Consider the following 20830-nt stretch of genomic DNA (forward strand, 5'->3'; position numbering starts at 1 on the left):
ATACTAAGTGAAATATCACATAATGAGGCCAAATGCTGTATCGAATGGTCCCCTGTATCTAATGTAATGACAGTAGTCAGACTCACAGAGAGCAGAGGTGGCTGCCAGGAGGTGGAGCGACAGGTATTTAATGGGTGGAGACTTATTTCAGGAGACTGGGAAAGGTACAGAGTTCAGTGATTCAGTGTGTACCTAAAATGCCAGCCAAGTAGCCATGTGCATGTAGCGGGCTGGGGTGGGAGCTCTGGAGGGCCTGCCAGTCATGTGCAAATCACAGTGTACACACACACACACATACACAAGTTAACATGGTAATTTTTATGTTATATACATTTAAACACAATTGTAAAAAGTCATCTCTGACAAACCAGTTAGAGTCCCTCTGTGACACCGATCACTTAGCCCATGCTTTCTAACATCAACCTGATTTTGGAGATTGTGACTTCCCCCATCTTCTCTACATAGTTGTTTAGAGTACTTATGCCAGGTGTGGTGGCACGTGGCTATAGGATCAGCTAATCAGGAGGTGAAGCAGGCTGATTGCCTAAGGTCACGAACTCAAGGCTAGCCTGGGCAACACAAGGAGACCTGATAAAAAGGAACTTACGTAGCAGAATACTCGAACAGCCCGTAATAAGGGTTAAACATTTCCTTTGAAATGAGGAAGAACCATTCCCGAGCAACTCCTCCATAATCAAGTCCCTTTTCACCATCGAACTCAATCCAGAGTCGAGCCTTGAGGACGTCGGCTCTCTTCACACCCATAATTCTACGGTAAGAATCCTCCAGAACATTTGCGCGGCGGAGTTTCATCTCAAATTTGTTTGGAATGTCATTCTGCAGAGCCAGGAAGAGAGAGCCATGGTGTAAGTCAGCCCAGTGTGCTCACCACACTCCGCTCTGTGCCCACAGCCCTTTCCTTTAGTAAAACCGTCAGGAAAAGCCCCACCCTCCCTGCTCAAGAAACAGGGTCCATTCCTGTCACCCAGGTTAGTCCTGCACTTGTTCAGGCTAGCCTAGGACTCAAGATCGACTCAACAGCACCCTCCTCCTGGACTTAAAGGTGTGCACCCCCACATCTAGCCTAAGTGTATGGTCTTAACATTTTTCTACAGGGACAGAATGTAGGCTTTCTCCCCGAATTACTTCTGATTTTTATGTCCACAGAAGCTACAGCCAGTGAGAATAAACCCTAGAAAGTATTTTGCCAGTAGTGCATTCCATGTTGTTATAGGTTTGACCAGACTGCACCAACATCCCACCTCCTGCTGGCCACCGGCCTACTGCCAGCTCCTCCACCTCCCAGTCCTTACTACCGTCCTAGGCTCTGTCCTCTACATGTGATAGGTTCAATCATCCACTCTTCACAACAACACCACGATAGACTACCATCTCTGCTTTAACAGGAAGAAACTGCAGACAACAGAAGAGGAAAGTCTAGCTTTTCAGCCTCTCTCAACACTTGGCTCCTTCATCTCTCGTACGCCCTGTGCTTCAGAGATACGTGCAGGTAACTATGCCTCAGCTCCCACTGTAAATACTATAATGTATCTGAGTGTTTTATCCCTGAGTGCACGACTGTCCAGTGGGTACGTTCTCAGTATTCTGTGAGCTCAGAGAAAGACAGACAAGTGCTTAGGAGAATACATCACTCTGCTAGTGTATTTAGGGAAAACAGAAACTTAATATAAACAGCTCACAGAAGCCACACAGGCACCGTACCAGTCTCTCCTGCTGCTCGTGCAAGTTAAACAGTGTTAGGACTGGAGAAAAGTGGTTTTTAAAGACTAATTACCAGGGGCCTGGAGAGATGGCTTAGCGGTTATGAACACAGCTGCTCATCCAGAGGACCTGGGTTCAATTCCTAACACCCACATGGCAGCTCACACCTGTGTGCAACTCCAAGATCTAACACCCTCACACAGATACACATACAGGCAAAACACCAATGCACATTAAGTAAAAATAAAAAATTAGTTAAAAAAAAAGACTAATTACCAGGGAACTGGTGCAAGTAAGTACCCTGTTCTGGGACAGGCCCCATAGTTGGGCTAGGGATGGGAAACAAGAACTAAAATTGGGGTGTCAGATGTACGTCCTCAAGGACGGTGCAGTATTGTGTACGTGCATGTACAACTGAAGTCAGTACTCAATGCCTTCCTCATTGCGCTCCACCTTATTTATTGTTTGTGTTTTTCCTTCTGAGACTCATTCTTACTATGTAGCCCTGGCTGGCCTGGAATTCTCTATCTAGACCAGGCTGGTCTCAAAATCACAGAGACCTGCCTGTTTCTGCCTCCTAGGTCCTAGGATTAAAGATGTGCACCACCAGACCCAAGTTCCCATCTTTTAAGGATACTTCGGGGTTTTTTTTGAGATACAGATTCTCTGTATAGTTCTAACTATCTTGGAACTCTCTATACAGACCAGGCTAGCCTTGAACTCAAGAGATCCGCCTGCCACTGCCTCCTGAGTGCCCAGCAAGCACTTTAACTGGACTATATACCACCTTTCCTGTCAAATGCTTTAAAATCAGAACACCTAAAATACAAAACGATTTTTTAAAATAATTAAACACAAATTAACACAAAGCTATTGTTTAAGTATATCACCAAAGTTCTGGAGAATTTAAAAGTCCTTTTCTATTTTAAAAATTCTATTGGAAAATATAATATTTACACTAAAAATTTTTATTAAATTTGTGAAAAACTCTGGTATCCAACCCACCATTTTGAATCACTTGAGGTCACCAGCTTGGAACCCTAGAAAGTACAACACAACATTGCCACCTAGTGGTCATGCTCCTGAACTGCAGGAAAAGGAAGAGGGTACCAGCACTAAGGAAGGGATTTAAAATATTACACCAAAGGATGGGCAGATGGGTTAAATTGTAAACATAATTGAAGTCTGATAATGGGAAAAAAAGTGTAATGAACGCATCTGACAAACATAAGAAAATAAGTAGCAATACCACCATTTTCACCTCTGTTCACTGTTAATTTTTATCCATCCCGGGGGAATCTGATGTCTCAGGTCACCTCCGGACCCCCCACAATTAAAAACTTAACTTTTTGTTTTGTTTTTTTTTTGAGACAAAGTCTCACTATGTACACTTAGCTGCTCTGGTACTCTCTCTATAGACCAGGCTGGCCTTGAATTCAGAGATCTGCCCGCCTCTGCTTCCTGGGTGCAGACTTTGCACCACCATATCCAGTCTTTAAAATAATAATCTTTGAAAATCATGATACTATGACAGAAGAGATGGCTCAGAGGTTAAGAGCACTCACTCACTATTCTTCCAGAGGACTCAGGTTCAATTCCCAGTACCTACACAGCAGCTCACAACTGTCTACAACTCCAAGATCTGATACCCTCACATAGACTTACAGGCAAGGAAAACACCAATGCACATAATTTTTTTTTTAAAAAAGGAAATAGGCACCAGATCAGGCACATATGTGGCGTGCATGCATGTCTATAGACAAAACACTCACAGAAACAGAATAAATCAATCTTCAAAAAAATAATTTAAAACTCTTTAAAACACATACACCCCTTTTCCCTATGAGAAAGTGACCGCTGAGTCCTCAAACATAGCAACTCTATCTGTGACTGTGTGTCCCGTGTTGTCCCCCGCTTAGAGAACAGCAACTGTATCTGTGACTGCATACCATACTTCTCCCCTCACCCCCCCTCCTTAGAGAAGAGCCCCCTCTCCTCCCCCAGAACACCCCTACCCCCAGCTGAGTGGCAGTTACAATGTCACTAACCTGCTTCTTCAGCTTTCTTCGGAAGAACTCGTACTTCCTTTTGTAATCCCTGGAGTAGGGCACTGCCTTTAGTTGAAACATTTGGAAAAACAAAGTTTAGATTGGTTTTAGTCTGGAACAGTGTTATTAGCTCCCTCTGGATAACTTATGAATATATACAAAGGAAAAATTATTTGGAAATTAAAAGTTTCATTTGAAGAAGAGCACACAGAAGGCTTATTATTATTTTAAATTCTCTTTAAGATAAAATTGAAGTCAGCAGTCATTGTGGCAATTTTCTTCACGCAATTTTTTTTTTAAAGAGTCGCTCTATGTATCAATGGCTGGCCTCAAACTCTATGTAGACCAGGTTGGCCGCGGCTCAGAGATCTGTCTGCCTCTGCCTCCCAAGTGCTGAGATTAAAGGCGTGTGCCACCATTTCCAGCTCATACAGTATTCTTAAAATGCGACATGCCAGAGGCAAAATAAGTCTTTCAGGGAGAGATAATTTAGAAACAAAATTTTCTACTTCTGAAAAGGCTTTGAAAGTGCTTTCTCCATTAAAGGAACCAATTGGAAAATGCGTTTTCCCTTGGACTTCCAGGCGTTCCCTTTCTTTCTCATTATTTTAAAAGACTACATGCCGAGATACTAGACACTAATCTAAAAAACCTTACGTTCATTTTTATTAATTTTTGTGAATTAACAAAATCTGAAGGACAAAAATGGAAAGAGCAGCTGTAGAAGAGAAGTCATTTTTCTGTAGTTAACCCGATTCAAGGGCAGTGTAACTATTGTAATATTTCTATAAAATATGAGTAAGGCTTATATAGTGGCTCTTTGCAATGACTGACTAAAAACCATTCATCCTGACTCTGGCTGGCCCTTCTGTGGTTTGCACTGTTTTAGATGGCAGGTGTCAACCCAGGCTGAGCGGCTTATTGCCCCAGATTCTGATTGTATCTCACTGCCCAAGCTTGTGGTGTGCAGTAAAACAGCGAAGAGCAGGCACAGTGAGGAGGGAGGGGGGGCCTGCAGAGGCTGTTCCTTTGAGTTCCACCTTTGACCTAGAGCACCAGGATGCCAGGGACTTACTGGTCCAGTTGTTGCCACGTTCTGGGTCCGAGGATCTTCCCACTGTGTCTTTTTTGTATCTAGGAAGGAAAAGAGAAAAGATGTTCCTCTTCCTCATGTCTACAACTGAGCACTACGAGAACTGCAATAGAGAAATCACGAGGCACTTACTGTGGTTTATATAGAAGACTCGTCCATCTGTGTGGGTTCTCTCTTCCCATCCTGGCTGTAATGAAACATTTGTTGCAATTATTTTATTTTAGCACCAGACCTTAGATGATTATTAAAAAAAAAAAAAAAGAACCAGAAAAGAAAAACTAACCCCCCCAATACAAACAAAAAATCCCCCAACATAGCATTAGTTATATGCTTAACTTTCACATATTTTTAGCAGAAAGAATCAATAGTTTAATAACAATGTTAGTTATAGTTAAATAACTCCCATATTTGAAGGTATCAGGTTAGCTCAGCAATAGAACTTACAGGTAAAGGTCCCAGGTCATTAGATGAGTCGACTGGAGTCTTTGCTTTCAGATGAGCAGGGATTTTTGATCTTGGGTCATCCTTTATTTGGTTAAGTCACAAATAAAACAACATACATACTTTAAAATAATGACAGCCACTGTGTTATAATTGCTTTGTAAAGTTGACAGATATTTAAAATACTCTCTTTGGAGTGGGAGAGACAGCTCAGTGGGTAAAGCATTTGCCAAGAGAGAGTGAGGAACGGAGTCTGGATCCCCTGAACCCACACAGATGCCAGGACGGCACCATGGCCTGTTGTAATTGTAGCCTTGGATGGAGACGGGATCCCCATGGCAAGCTTGCTAGGCAGACCAGTGGCACAGACGAGCTGTGGGCTTGAGCGAGAGAGCCTGCCTCACCTAGTTATTAGAAGAGCAACGCAGGCTGATTTCTGGCATCAGTCAGGCCTCCGCATGTACACGCAAACACACACACGCAAACACACACACGCAAACACACACACGCTGTTTTTCACACATACATGCACATAGGCAGCAAGTACATGTGTGGATGCACACACACACAAAACATGCATGCACACACATGTATACATGAAAATGGAAAAATAATGAAATTAAGTATTATATGTTTTTGGCTTTCTGAGGCAGAACTCAAACAGCCCAGACTGGCCCTGGAGCCCTGATCCTCCTACCTCAGTCTCACGAGTGCTAGGATTACAGGCACATGCCATCTTACCCACTTAGCCTTAATTCCTTCGCCTGTGACTTACTTCTCCTCCTAGCAGATAAAGCGGTGAGGTCGTCCCATTGAGAGGTAGATAAGGTCCCAGGGGATCAGCACTGATGTCTTGCACTGGGACCACTTTACCCCACTGAACCACATCTGGGCCAGTGAGATAACTCAGCGGGCCTGACAACTGTGCTCAGTACCTCTGCAAGTTACCCTCTGACCTCCACACACATACATGACACATACAGGGCAGAGAAATGCATGGCTATAATCAAACAAAGAAATGAATAAGTAAATAGGACCACATGTTGTGTTATCTGTTTGGGTACTGGTTATTATTTTTTTTTTTGAAAGATCAGAGGGTAGCTTAAAAAAAGTAACTAAGATCAACTCACATCTTAAAGAAGAGAACAAAGTTCAATTTACTTGGATTAATGAATGTATAATTACTTCAATATTATTATATTAGTCAAGCTCTTTTAAATTTGTTTAAGCTTTGCTGACCTTTTGAAATAGTTACTAAGTCTCAAGTGTTATGTTTGGAGAACTTTTCGTTGGTGATGAGCTAAATATCAAACAATTTTAAGGCTTAAACTAAACTGATGAGGGCTCCGAATTAAAAGCACTGGCTGTTCCTTCAGAGGACCAGGGTTTGGCTCCCAGCACCCATGTGGTGGTCCACAACCATCTGTAACTCAGATTCCAGGGAATCTGACACTCTTTTGGCCTCCATGGATGCACAAGCATATATGTAGGCAGTCATACATAAGAATGTAACTAAATTCTACCAACAACAACAACAAAATATCTGTCCTTCATGGAGTCTTTCTGATAATATTAATAAATGAGATAGAAACTTGAAAGTGCTTTGAAAATAGAAAATATAAAGGTAAAAACCTATTACTAAAAATCTTTCTAAGCCTTTGTGACTAGTGAGCCAGAAACTAGAAACAGAAAATAAATACGAACACTTTCATAAAATCCAATATAATCTCAAAAAGAAGCATAAATGTACGTTGAGCACAAATAATATTATTAAGGCTCCCTGGAGCTGGGCGAGTGGCTCAGTTGGAGAGCAGTCACCTATGTGCACAAAGCCCTGGCTTCCATTCCCAGAAGAATGGGATTCCCACAAAGCCTCGTGTGTGGGACTTCGGAGGTGGAGGCAGGAAGATCAGGAGTGCAAGTTCTAGGGCAGCCTGGACTACATAAGACCCTACTTCAAACAGAAAAACAAACCCACCCGAGACTTTTACAGGTAATTCACGGACTATTAGGAAAGCACACTACACTAACACATGTGACAGATGCAGAAGCAGCTCTTGCTATGATGTAAACTGAGGTGCGTGGAAGTTACCCAGGTGGTGGTTTTGGTGTTGTGGTCAATAAAGAAAGGCCTCCCATTTGGTGCATGCCGGACTTCCCAACCTTTAGGAAGGAATCCTTGCCCAGTGTCAGATGCTGAACTCGCCTGCTGAGCTGGGTCACTGGGGGGGGAGCTGTGGCTGAAGGCCTGTTGAACTCTGGCTCGATGGCAGCTGACTGGTCTCCGCTGTGGCCTGGCACATTAATTAAGTCATACTGTAAAACTATAGAGACCTCACAAATAAAGAATATAATTAAAATAGCTAGTTTAACCTGTGAAGAGAACTGTTTGCACACTTGCAAACCAGTCCTAAACATATGAGACTAACTCTTTTTTTTTTTTTTGGTTTTTCGAGACAGGGTTTCTCTGTGGTTTGAGCTTGTCCTGGAACTAGCTCTTGTAGACCAGGCTGGTCTCGAACTCACAGAGATCTGCCTGCCTCTGCCTCCCAAGTGCTGGGATTAAAGGCGTGTGGCACCACCGCCCGGCTTGAGACTAACTCTTAAAGACTTGTTTCTATTATGTGGAGGGTGTGTATGTATGAGTGCAGAGACCTGAAGAGAGCCTAGAGGTATCGGATTCCCTTGCTGGAGTTACAGACGGTGGCGAGGCCCTGATGTGGGTGCTGGAAGTGAGCTTGAGTCCTCTGGAAGAGCAGCAAGTGCTCTGAAATCACTGAGCCATCTCTCCAGGCCCAAATCACCAACATTTTAATTTTTTCCCTGAATTTTAAATAAACTTTTCTATAAAACTGTTTCTTATAATAATTTATGTTATTATAAATAACTAATTTATAATAATTTTCTCAGCTAATTAACACACAGTAAAATGACTGTCCCAGAAGCTACGGGGCAAGGAGGGCACAGAGCAGACAGCAAGCACTGCCCACGAAGACTCAGTCGGACATCCCCCAGCGCAGGAGTGGCTAAAGGGCCAGAGAGACAGCTGCGTGGGCAAAGAAGCTTGCTGCCAAGGCTGAGGACCTGAGTTTGATTCCCCAGAACTCACATGGCAGAAGATGATCAAGTCCTTTAAGTTGTCCTCTGACTGACACACACACACACACACACACACACACACACACACACACACACACACTGTGGTGTCCATCTTCCATAAAAAAAGAAAAAAATTCAGTGAAAGAAATGGAAATAAGATAGAATAAACGTATTATCAGTCTGCTACATGGAAGAGGTCACAATTATAAACTTCTTTTAAAAGTTTATTTATTTTATTTTATATGTGGGTTTTGCTTGCATGTATGGCTATGCACCAAGTGCATGTAGTGTCCATGGAGGTGAAAAGAAGGCATCGAGTCCTTAGAACTGGAGTTATGGATGGTTGTGAGCCTCCGTGTAGGTGCTAAGTACCGAACCTGTGTCCTCTGCAAGAGCAGCCAGTGCTCTGAACCATCGAGTGAAGTCCCCAGTCCATAATTACAAATTTCAGGGACACCCATCACCAAGACCACCCATTAACAAACTATCTGAACAAGGGCTCAGGGAGACAGCTCTGTGGATAAAGTGCTTGCCATGGCTGTGCAGACCAGAGTTCAGATCCACAGCACACAAAAATGCCAGGAGGACATGGTGGCCAGTTTACAATCCCAGTGTCTGAGAGATGGAGACCAGATCCCAGAAAAAACTCCAAATTCAGCAAAAGAGCCTGACTCAGCAAATAAAAGGGAGAGCAACTGAGGAACAGACATGATGTCCTTTAGTCTTCCACACACGCACGCACTCTCAAATTCACACACACACACACCACGCGCACGCATGCACACCAAATGAAACAGCAGTCACTGAAAGTAGTAATCATCCAATGGACTAGATTATGATTTTGCTCTCCTAGCCCCGATTAGATTTGCCTCATGTAATAACACACACTGGAGTCCACAGGAGACGGCAGAACAAACACAAGACACCAAGTGTGCAGTCCGAGCTCACCCGGGAAGCTGTAAGAAGACAAGCTAACAGTGCAGAGTACCTGCATGGTGGGCTTGGCCCACGTGGTTGTTCTAGAATTGTGGTCTACATAGTATGACCGTCCTCTTTCATCTTGTTTTTCTTCCCAACCTGGCGGCAATCCAGATGAAGTAGGCAAAAGCTAACGCATAACAGAAAAACTCCGTGTTAACCGGGGAGAGCTCCTGATGGAAGCTCGGGGCCTTTCTTCACTGCCAGTACTCCAAAATGACCCGTAATTTATTTTGAACTAAAACCACTCATCACAACAGAAAATGGGCAGATGATACATTGTAAATTTAGAACAATGAACTTCAATTTAAATCATCTTTTAAAATATATACAAAACAGTAATTCATTTGGAAAGAAGGAAAAGAGACAATGAGCATGATAAAACATGTCAACACCAGAAGCCATATGCTTAGGGACACATGCGTGCACACACACACACAAACTGAGGAGATTATTGCTAACGCTGGCCACTCTGCAGACGGTAAAGTAAGACTTTGGAAATGGTTCCTAAGAGAAGCAGCTGATGTCTGAACTGAAGCACACTACCCCAGAAACCACCTTTAAGTACAGAGGCAGGGATCTTGGTGAATCTGAGGCCAGTCCGACCTACCATGTGAGTTCCAGGCAAGCCAGGGGCTCCACAGTGAGACCTCGTCTCTGCTAACATATGTTCTGGCATAAACAGACAAGAGAGGATGTGGATCCCAAAACAGGGTAACAGGGTAGTCCCCTGTGCCCTCTATGATTTGGTGTCATGTGACCAGGCCAGTGGGCTTCAAAGTCAGGTGGACCCTTATCCTCAGCATAGGATGGAAGGAATCTATCGTAAAGATATGTCTCTGCCTAAGGTGCCTTTTGATTGGTTTTAAAAAGAGCTAAGCAGCCAATAGGTAGGCAGGAGAGAATAGGTGGAACTTCCGGGGAGAGAGAGGAACTTAGGAAGTATGCAAGCACGCGGGAGATGCCAGTGAGACAGGGAATAAGTTGGATATACAGAATGGAAGAAAGGTAAAAGCCATGTGGCAGAAGACAGATTAAGAGAAACAGGTTACATAGATGAACAGAAATGGGTTAATTTATGTTATAAGAGCTAGCTGGGAACAAGCCTAAGGTAAAGGCCAATCTTTCATAATTAATAATAAGTCTTCATGTCATTTGTGGGCTAGTGGTCCCAAAAGAAAGTCTGACTACAGGAATCTTTTTCAGTAGGGAACCATCTTTTTAAGACAGATGAGCCAGTTCCCTAGGCAACTCTCAAGCTGATGATGCTGGAGCCTCAGCATCCCCACGATGTCATCCTCCCACGAAGGTACAAAGCTCTTTTCTCCTAACTGATATACAGACTCAGCATCCCCACGATGTCATCCTCCCACGAAGGCACAAAGCTCTTTTCTCCTAACTGATATAGAGACTCAGCATCCCCACGATGTCATCCTCCCACGAAGGCACAAAGCTCTTTTCTCCTAACTGATATAGAGACTCAGCATCCCCACAATGTCATCCTCCCACGAAGGTACAAAGCTCTTTTCTCCTGATATAGAGACTCAGCATCCCCACGATGTCATCCTCCCACGAAGGCACAAAGCTCTTTTCTCCTAACTGATATACAGACTCAGCATCCTCATGCTCTCATCCTGTGAACGCACTAACCTTGTTTCTCGTAACTGATACATAGACTGCCGTTCAAAGGTGGGATGATTGGTGGGAAAGCGAGGTCCTCCCAAGAGGAAAAATGGAATGTGCACACAGATGAGAGAGGAAGAGAATTAGGGTTTTGAGAATAGCCAGGCGTTTGGAAGAAGGCAGACAGGAGCCAAGGTGGCAGGCAAGGGGAAGGGAGGGCTGAAAAGGCAGGCGCCTCAGAGTTTAATTCTATTTGAAAAGACAAGTGAGGCTGAGGATATAGCTCATTGGTAGGGTGCTGATCTAGAAAGCACTCTGTGCCTGTAGTTCTAGCGCGTGGGAGGTGGAGGCAGGAGGGCACATGAGATCCTGTCACAAACAAAAGTGACTACGCAAGGCAGTGAGAACTCGGCACAATAAGAGGGGAGCCAGGAAGAAGACGGAGTGAGAGACCACTGTTCATCAGCACAGGTCTCTACTGAGTGTGGACTGAGACCAACGGGAAAGGAGGTGCCAGGAGATGAACCTCGAACCTCGCCACTGGTACACACACTGGACTGAGGGATGTCCCTCCTGGGACAACACACACAGGGCAGGTCTGGCTGTTGGGTGCCAGGTCGGGACACAGCTGGTGCTGTGGATCATGTGTGCAGTAGCAGGGGCCCAGCACCTCCCAGCAGCACAGAAGCCAAATTCCACCCACCATCATCAGCAGGGGCCTGCTTTCCATGAGAGGCAGTTCTCTTAGGTTGTACCCCGCGTCTCCTCAGTCCCCTGCTGGGCAGTCACTCACACTCAGGGTTGTGATATGCAATAATTAAAAAACAACTGAGCTTTCTATCTTTCGTTTTTGGCTCAGGGGAGAGGAGAAAACTCACCACAGGAAGTGCAGGCTGTTCCTCAAAGATACAGGCTTGCGAGCTGCCTCTCTGGTTGGAATGATTCTTGAGGGGAGGAAACAGTAAGGCTTTTAGGTCTCCCCTCAGGGTGCAGACAAGGAGCAGGGTGAGGGTGATGCTGGGAAGGATGAGGCTAAGAAACAAGGGAAGACCCATGGGGGATGCCTCCTCTCTCCTCCCTCCACCCCCAAAAGGGCGAGTTCTGTGTGCACGTTCTCTGATCGCTGGCTGTCCAAAGATGGGCTTGGATTCTCTCTGTGTACATTTATGCTAACTCATCCTTCATCCTAGTTGGTCTTTCTAACTAGTGCTCAATACATTTACCTTTCCTGATGGTTACAGTGTGGTTCTTGTTCTCCCTAAATCAAATTCTCACCATTTGCCACCTTAATTACTTCAGCAGTGGCAAGGGCTTCCTACTGCAGCCAGAGGGCTAGATTGAGTCCCCTGGTTCTCTGGCTGAAGCCTTCAACGGAGCTTCAGCTACCACTCTGACGTACAGCACCAAACACAGTGCTTCCGCCCTGGGCCCGCCTCTTCCTCAGCTCCAGTCACTTCCGGCCTCACAGTCCACCACTGGGCATTCCACTTCAATGACTTATTTCCTTGAAACCCCATAGTCTCTCTTCCCCTTTCTCTTGATATACAAGCTCTTACCACTGACTGAAATATCTTGTTTTTGTTATTAAATGACATCAAAACTTATAAACACACATACATAAAATCAGAATATCCCAAATTGTATTGTTTATGGTAACAAGATGGCCAAACAATCTAAGTTCATCACAACAGGAAAACAGTGGATACTTTCAGGACAACTTGTACGTAAGCCATGCCAAAAGCTGAAGATTGGCTTTGGTGACTTTAAAAGAAGTACATTGGTATTCATGGAAACAGTCCAATTAGCAAGTGAAAAAAAGTTACCAGAAAGAATATATAAGACGATAGCAAGGGGACAAGAGTGAGACACATGCTCTGTATGCAGAAGGCTGAGTTTGACTCTCACATCCCAAACCAATCAACACAAATGAGAAACACACATACAAATAAACCATTTACAGTTACATCCAGAGGACCAGATTTTGGGATTCAGCACCCATCCGGTAGTTCACAAAGACCTGTAACTACAGTTTCAAGGGATCTGGTGCTCTCTTCTGGCCTCCATGGGTATGACACTCATGTGTACAAACCCGTATACAGATACATACAGATGTATACACATATACATTATTAAAAATAAATCTATAAAAATCTTAAAAGTATATATGTGTGTACATTTATGTTTACGAATATATACAAAATGTTTAGGACACTATATCCTGAGCCAGTAACAGTCACGGAGGAAACTGTAGGCCTCAGTTTTGCCTCAGGTTTAAACACAAGATGAGAATACTCTTAACTGGTGACACCTATACATGGCCTAAGCATGACTCGTGTATGTCATCACACCTGGTTTTTTATTTGGCATTGGTTCTGAGCATCATACTCAGGGACTCCTACTTTCACGGCCAACACTTCACTGACCCATCTCCCCATACCTGGTCTGCAAACCTGATAAGTCCTTGACTGGTTAATTAATTAAATCAACAGGAAACAGAACAGGCTGCTGGAAGAGGGAAAGGGAAGGAGGCGGCAGGTGAACTGACGGATATTCATATATGCAGGTACATCTAACTGTGGGGTGAAGAGTCTAGAATAAGGTGCTGGAAGTCTGCAAACACTGTCCACTGGGGGCCAACACTGAAGCCAGTTCCTCTAACCGCTCGACTCCGAGATGTGGTGTGAACGTGGCTACGGACAAGTAGGAATGGCTGCATTCCAATGACACCTTATTTATGGCAACAGGCAGCTGCAGATTTGGCCCGCAGGACGCAGCGATGACCCCTGCTCTAGAATGGAAGTCTTGTGAAAGCAAGGGGTTCTGTCGCTTTATTACAGAGGGACTCCCAGTGAGTGATTAGTTATGGTGCCTTCTTTAGGTCAGCCCACAGGAAACAGTCACGGAGAGTAAACTGCCTTCTACTGAACCTGCCTCATGGTACAGATTAGAAAAAGCCAGGCAGAATTCTCACAAGGGTGGTGTACGCTGGGATGCTTTGCTCTTGAACCCTGCTGCAGACAGCAAGAGAAACCATCGCCTCTCTTTAACATGGCTCTTATTGACACATGTACCGCAACAGCTGTGACGTAAGGGTAAAACCTCACAGAGGGGATGGAGAGATGGCTCCGTGGTCCAAAGGACCTGAGCTCAGTTCCCAACTCCCATATGGTATTTCTCAACTGTATTTAACTCTAGTTCTTGGGGATCTGTTACTTCTGGTTTCTGAGGATGCCAGGCATGTACATGGTACACATACATGCAGTCAAAACACTCATACACATAAAAATAAATTAGAAAACAAAACAAAACAAAATTCCTCATATAATCAAGAAGACAAGTAGCCTCTGTCACCCAGGAACCGGCCTGGCACACATAGGTAGGGTCATGGCAAACTTGAGATGTCTTCTAATTTGTACCTGAACCAGGCAAAATAAAATAACACTAGCTAAGCCACAAAACGACAAGCAGCTGCCATATCCTGGCAAGTAAGTAACTGCTCTTCTCCACTACTCACTGAGTTAGTGTCACGCCAGATGAGATGAGATACCCAGCCACACAGGTCTCTCCTCTTCCCGACAGCATCAGACTGAAGTCCTGTCTCTCTGGACCCTCCTTAACAGTTACCCAACAAGGAGCCCAAATCCACTGTCCTGACACCCTCTCACCGACCATGCGTGTTTTCTCTTGCTGAAATGTTTAAGAAACTCGGCTTCTGGCTTCCACGTTTCTGGTGGGTTTGCCAGGATAGTAAGGGACTCTGTGACTACAGCCAACACTGGGATTATTCATACCCTGCTCCATACTGTTAATAGGATGTTAAGTTAAAAAAAGACGGCCACATGTCGTCATTACACATGACTTAAGACAAAAGTTTACATAAAGCATATTTATGATATGAAATCACAAAGCATCACAAAATCTAAGACATCTTACCGAGCTGGTGACTGGCTGGCCGGTTGCCGGATTTCCATACACAGCAAGTCTGGTATCTAACTCTTCTGCGAGGTGAGCCTGCGAATCTACATGACCTGACGAAGGTGACTGGAAGGCCTGACCGCTATACACAGTGTTTTCTTCATCTCGTATAATTTCCCAATTCTAAAAAGAACAGAATCCACGTGAGCCACAAGTACACTCATCCACTGTTTTAGGATGTGCTGGAAACAGGAACAAAAGAGGGTTCATACCTCGGGGGACTCCCGGTTGTCAGCACTGTCCACCTCTTCCGAAATCTGCCGCCTGGTGGTGAATGCTCGCTGCGCCTGCAGCTGAATATTACCGTTCTCAGCATCTGAGAGGTCATCCCTAGGGAGAAGTATAAGAGGGTATCACTCCTGCCTCATCACAGTTAGAACCATAATCAAAGAGTCTGCAGTCAGTAAATACTTCGATTGAATTTATTGGCTTTGGTCAAAAGCTATTTCAATATGCTGACCATATTGTTAGGAACCGGGGCAGGGGGAGAGAAAGTCTCCTGCAAATGTGTAACTAACGGCTGATATTTACTACATCACTGTGTTCCTGTGCTGTGACCAAAGGTAACTCAGGGAGGAAGGGGGGAAAGCCTGTCTCAAAAAACCAAAATAAGTAAATAAATAAAATTATTATTACTATTTGGGTTTTTTTTTGAGACAGGGTCTGACTATGTAGCCCTGGCTGTCCTGGAACTCACTATGGGTTCGAATTCAGAGATCCACCTGCCTCTGCCTCTCAAGTGCTGCGATTAAAGGCGTGTGCTACTATGCCCGACTCCTAAATATAATTATTTTAGTTGACACATAAAAAAATGCCTATCCTGGGGCTCGAGAGACAATTCAGTGGTTAAGAGCACTGCTTCTCTTTCAGAGGGCCCAGGTTCAGTTCCCAGCACCCACAGAGTGCTCACAGCTGTCTATAATGCCAGTCACAGGAAATCTCATAGTCTTACGCACAGACACACATGTAGGCAAAACAGCCACATGCACAAAGTAAGATAAAAATTACGAAGAACACGACACTGGGCAGTTTGGGATACCGTGTGATCAGAATGAGATCGCACAGATCCTGATGCCTCTATGCCGGACAGTGTGACCACGGGTCTACTTTGGAGGGACTTGAGACTAGACAGGACCAAAGTTCTCAGTAAGTATCAGATGTACAGTATCAGGAAGTTAGTGGAGTGGTAAGAGAAACTGTAAGTGTGTGTCAAACATCCAAAGACCGAAAACAGCTATGGGAGGCCACATGAAAATAAAGAAGGGCATCCGATATTGAAAAGCCTAAAAATATATGCACAGTTTTTGTGGTTTGCTCATTTGTTTTGGTGCTGGGGATTGAACCTAGGACCCTCAGCTTTCTAGTCAAGCACTTTATTAGTGAGCTAAACCTTTAACCCCAAATGAAATCATTGCACAATTCTGTACCATTTCATTCTTGCTCTCCGCATGACCAAATCAGAGAAGGGTCTTTAACATGGGATCCTTATTAGCGGTTCCTCTAGGACTTAAAAATAATTTATACTTTAAAATTGAAGTACTGGGGTTATAGTTCAGTGGTAGAAAGCTTGCTTAGCATGACCGAGGTAACTTGTTCAATCTCTAGCAGCACAAAAACATTGCAGAGAATACAAATCGTATATTTTAATAGCCCACCACAAAAATTTCCATGATAGGTGGATAAACTTGTTGCACAGACACAGTTGCAGGCAAAACACCCATACACATAAAATACCTAAGCCCAGGCTGGTCTCAACCTTGCTGTAGTTAAGAACTCCTAATCCTCCTGCCTCCACCCCTCAAGTGCTGAGGGTCCAGGTGTGCACCGCCATATTCCATTTTATGTGGTGCTGGGGGTGGAACTCAGGGCCTCCTGGATGGCAGGCAAGTATCTATCAACTGAGCGACAGCTGAACGCTCAAGTAACTTTTGTGTGTGTCTATAGGCGAGAGCCTGGCGTGGTAGATTTGCGGCGGTCGGAAGACAGCGTTTGGAGTTTGATTCTCTTTCCACTATGTGGGCTGTCAGGGTTGCTTACCCTCAGATAATTTTAAATACTATCATTTTTTTTTAAATAAAAACCTCAGCCAAGATAGCAGTTTTTCAGGGACAGTTATCTTACAGCTTAGGGATCCCTGTGCCACTATGAACCAGCTCAAGACATGGCATCAACATGCAAAGTGGCGGCAAAATATATCCAGATGGGCACATACTCAGGGCTTGGTCTCTTCCACTGTGTTCTTCTAGACTCATGGTTTACATAGTAGGTCCTTCCAAGGATATCCTGCCTCTCTTCCCATCCTGGAGGTAGGGGAGAAGGTTCTGGTGGACGCTGCAAGTGGCTAGCAGCATCTGGTTGGTCCAAAACAACCCAGCCAGGCTGAAAAACAGAATGGAAGCAATTAAGTTACACTTGACATTTTTTAAAAAGCTTTATAAATTATAAATAAAGGAAACAAAAGAAGGATTTCACATGTTCAATTCCAGAAATTATGCATAAACAGAAGTAGTACATGCTCAACTCTCGTGGCCAGAATGTGAGTATTTTGTAACCAAGGCTCTCCTGCAAAATGATAAGCATTTAAACTGAGGACGCTTTAAAACCTGCCAAAAGTTTAAAATACAAGGCAGAAATAAAAAGAACAAAACAGTAACAACCCCCATCCTGAAAAAAAAAAGAACCAATAACAAAAAACAAACCCCAAACCTTTTAAATCACTAAACAAGGATGGTGACGTTGGAAGGTACTGAGGAAATGAGAAACGACTGAAACCAGTTTGACCCTGGCTGCTCTCTAAGGCACAAGCAACTGAACAAGGCATCATCTCTCCCACAGAGAACGTGCCTTGCTCATGGTGGAAATCAGCAAACACCACAGACATGAAAAGAGCTGTCAACTGAGGTCAGATCCTGAGAGGCCCAACAGAGACGAGACAGTCACTGAGAAACACTCACCACACAGGGGTGTGTGGTGACAGATACAGCGCTCTGGTACTCATGTCTGCATTTTCTATTTCTCCCCACTACAGGCACTGTGGTCACGTTGTAAAACAGTCAAATAAGGGATTTTAAAAAAGAAATGCACAGAGATTTGACTAAAAAGAGACAAAATGCATACATCCCTAGGGCAGTTAAAGTAAAGAATTAAGTGAAAAATATTAAATATTAATGGCATACTTTGTTTTTTTTTTCTGGTTTTTTCGAGACAGGGTTTCTCTGTGGTTTTGGAGCCTGTCCTGGAACTAGCTCTTGTAGACCAGGCTGGTCTCGAACGCACAAAGATCCGCCTGCCTCTGCCTCTCAAGTGCTGGGATTAACGGCGTGCGCCACCACCGCCCGGCTTAATGGCATACTTTGTAATAAAAACCTGGTAACAGAGCCTAGAGACATTGCTCAGTGATTAGGAGCATACCGTTCTCGAAGCAGGCCTGAATTTGTTTTGGAGAATCCCCATCAGGTTGTTAACAACTGCCTGTAATTCCAGTTCTAATACCTTGGGCTCCGTATGCATGTGTACTCAAGTACTTATACCGACACACTGACACACACTCCTAATAATAAAAATAAAATTGCAAAATTTCTCTTGCTAGCTGGTGGTGGCATACACCTTTAATCCCAGCATTTAAAAGAGAGAGGCAGGTGGATCTCTATGAGTTTGAGGTTAGCCTGGCCTACAAGAGCTAGTTCCAGGACAGGCTCCAAAGCTACAGAGAAACCCTGTCTCAAAAAATCAAATAAAAACAAAAACAACAAACAAACAAACAAACAGAACTCCCAATCCTCAACAGGAGCTGGGGCATATAGCCCAGTTAGCAAACCCGTGTCTACCACACATGAGGCCCTGGGTTCCATTCCGAACACCACATATATCAGGTATGATGGAACATCTCCGCTGGTCCTAAAGACCCTGGGGGCACGCATGTGCAGGCAGATGCAGGCTGGGAAAGGGACAAGGCCCCGGCACTGTTGGAAGACTGCACTGGACGAAAGGGGGTCAAGAAAAGATGTGGGAGGTAGGGGCTGAGGAGGAGGAGAGGAGGAGGGTGGGGAGAAGGAGACAGAATCACTTAGTGGAGGACTTTACCTAGAAAGCTAAAGTAAGTCCCTTCTAGCTTACTCCTCTCTGTTTTTCTTTTTACTTCTATGGAAGCTGATGCTTCATTTTTTTCCCTGTTGCTCAAATTCCATTCTCTTCTTTTCCTCTCTCACTTCATCTTCATTTTTCCTGTTTCCTTTCTGTATGTGATCATAACATTGAGCCTTATAAAGAAAATCTCGGGGCTGATGGCTCAGGGGTTAAGAACATTGACTGCTCTTCCAAAGGTCCTGACTTCAATTCCCAGCAACCACATGATGGCTCACAACCACCTGTAATGGAGTCTGGTGCTCTCTGCTGGCCTGCAGACATACACACAGACAGAATATTGTATACGTAATAAATAAAAATTAAAAAAAACTATTTAGAGGTAGGAAATAGTACCAATTTTTCTCTTTACTTCATAAGTGTGTGTGTACGGGGGGCGCTTGCATGCCATGCATGTGGAGATCAGAAGACACGGTTTTGGAGTTGGTTCTCTCCTTCTACCTCACTGTGCAGGGTCTTTCTTGCTATTTCTGCCACTGAGGTGCACACACTGGCTGGCCCTGGGGCTTCCAGGCTAGTCTTCAGTTTTTCCCATCCTGCTGTAGAAACACTATCGCGTGTATTCTGAGGATGGAGCTTCAATTCGGGTTGCCAAGCTTCACAGCCAGTGCTTCTACCCACTGAGCCATCTCCCTGGCCCCAGAATATTTCCTTGAAAATGTGTATTTCTCTTCTTAAAGATCTGCTTTAGTGTTGTCCACGTAAATTCAATAAGAATAATGAAAAAAAAAGTAACTTAATTTAGGGCTTTAAAAAATGAAATGGTTTCAAGTTTGAGAAAGTACAATTGTACCCCAAATACTACTGGGAAAGATAATGTTTTCAGTTTTTGGGTAAGATTCCTAAGAAACATGGATTATCTATTTTTCTCATAAAATAATTTTCTACAAGTCAAGGAATCCTAATTACTAGTCTGAAAGCCAATATGCAAATACCTACAATTTAATGCAGTCAGCGGGGCCGGAAAGCAAACAGAGTGCTGAGACAAACATTTTACCCTAATCATGTAAAACCCCGAGGCGCAAAGAGCACAAAGGAAATGCGTTACATAACTGCTCCTCAGAGCCACTCTGCCCAGAAAGCGGCTCCTCCAGCACTACAACCGTTTTCTTCAAATGCAGACTTTTAAATATTTAGTCACAAACTAGATGTCAAAGAAGCAGGCAAGACTTCTCTGGTCTTTGGCTGCCCAGAAGATAAACAAGCACATTTGTGTGTCTGAATTCCTTGGCCTTTCCGTAAACAAACGACACGCTCCCATCTCCTGAAATTATAAGGTGGACTCTGAAGGAATCCAAACATTGCGATGGGAGGCCACAGCATGAAGCAGAGCCAGTCTACACCACAGGAGCGGACCGTGCATGAGCTGCCTGGGAGCCATGTGCAGGTTCCCCAGGAACGAAAGCTGCAAAGTGTTTCTGTCTTCATAGCAGACACCCTTCCTTTCCAACAGAATTATACAATGCAAGATACCCTCTGCACTACTATGCCACGTACAGACTTAGGTACCCCACCCCCAATCTCTTGAGAGCTTAAAATCTGGGCCAGTGAGGTGGTTCCAGATAAAGAATCTAGCTGTCAAGTTTATGTCTAAGTGCAGTCCCCGGGACCTTCACAGGGGAGGAGAGAGAATGGACTCCTGTCAGCTGTCCTCTGACTTCTACTAGTATACCATGGAACACGAACGAACACACACACACACACACAC

At 44.2% G+C, this 20830-nt stretch overlaps 1 protein-coding gene across 2 annotated transcripts in view; it reads right to left on the reverse strand.

The window, feature by feature from the left end:
* Window positions 1-20830, reverse strand: part of Nedd4 (NEDD4 E3 ubiquitin protein ligase) — a 92670-nt gene that overhangs the window by 12349 nt on the left and 59491 nt on the right. For both annotated transcript variants that reach the window (XM_075965292.1, XM_075965291.1), the window contains 10 exons: window positions 17192-17358; window positions 15192-15309; window positions 14938-15102; window positions 11883-11948; window positions 9392-9511; window positions 5308-5388; window positions 4996-5050; window positions 4846-4904; window positions 3771-3836; window positions 608-837 (listed from right to left, as the gene is read on the reverse strand). In XM_075965292.1, the coding sequence (XP_075821407.1) occupies window positions 608-837; window positions 3771-3836; window positions 4846-4904; window positions 4996-5050; window positions 5308-5388; window positions 9392-9511; window positions 11883-11948; window positions 14938-15102; window positions 15192-15309; window positions 17192-17358 (1127 nt within the window). The remainder of the gene's footprint in view (window positions 1-607; window positions 838-3770; window positions 3837-4845; window positions 4905-4995; window positions 5051-5307; window positions 5389-9391; window positions 9512-11882; window positions 11949-14937; window positions 15103-15191; window positions 15310-17191; window positions 17359-20830) is intronic.

Source organism: Microtus pennsylvanicus, chromosome 3, assembly GCF_037038515.1.
Source record: "Microtus pennsylvanicus isolate mMicPen1 chromosome 3, mMicPen1.hap1, whole genome shotgun sequence".
In the NCBI taxonomy this organism is placed as follows: Eukaryota; Metazoa; Chordata; class Mammalia; order Rodentia; family Cricetidae; genus Microtus; species Microtus pennsylvanicus.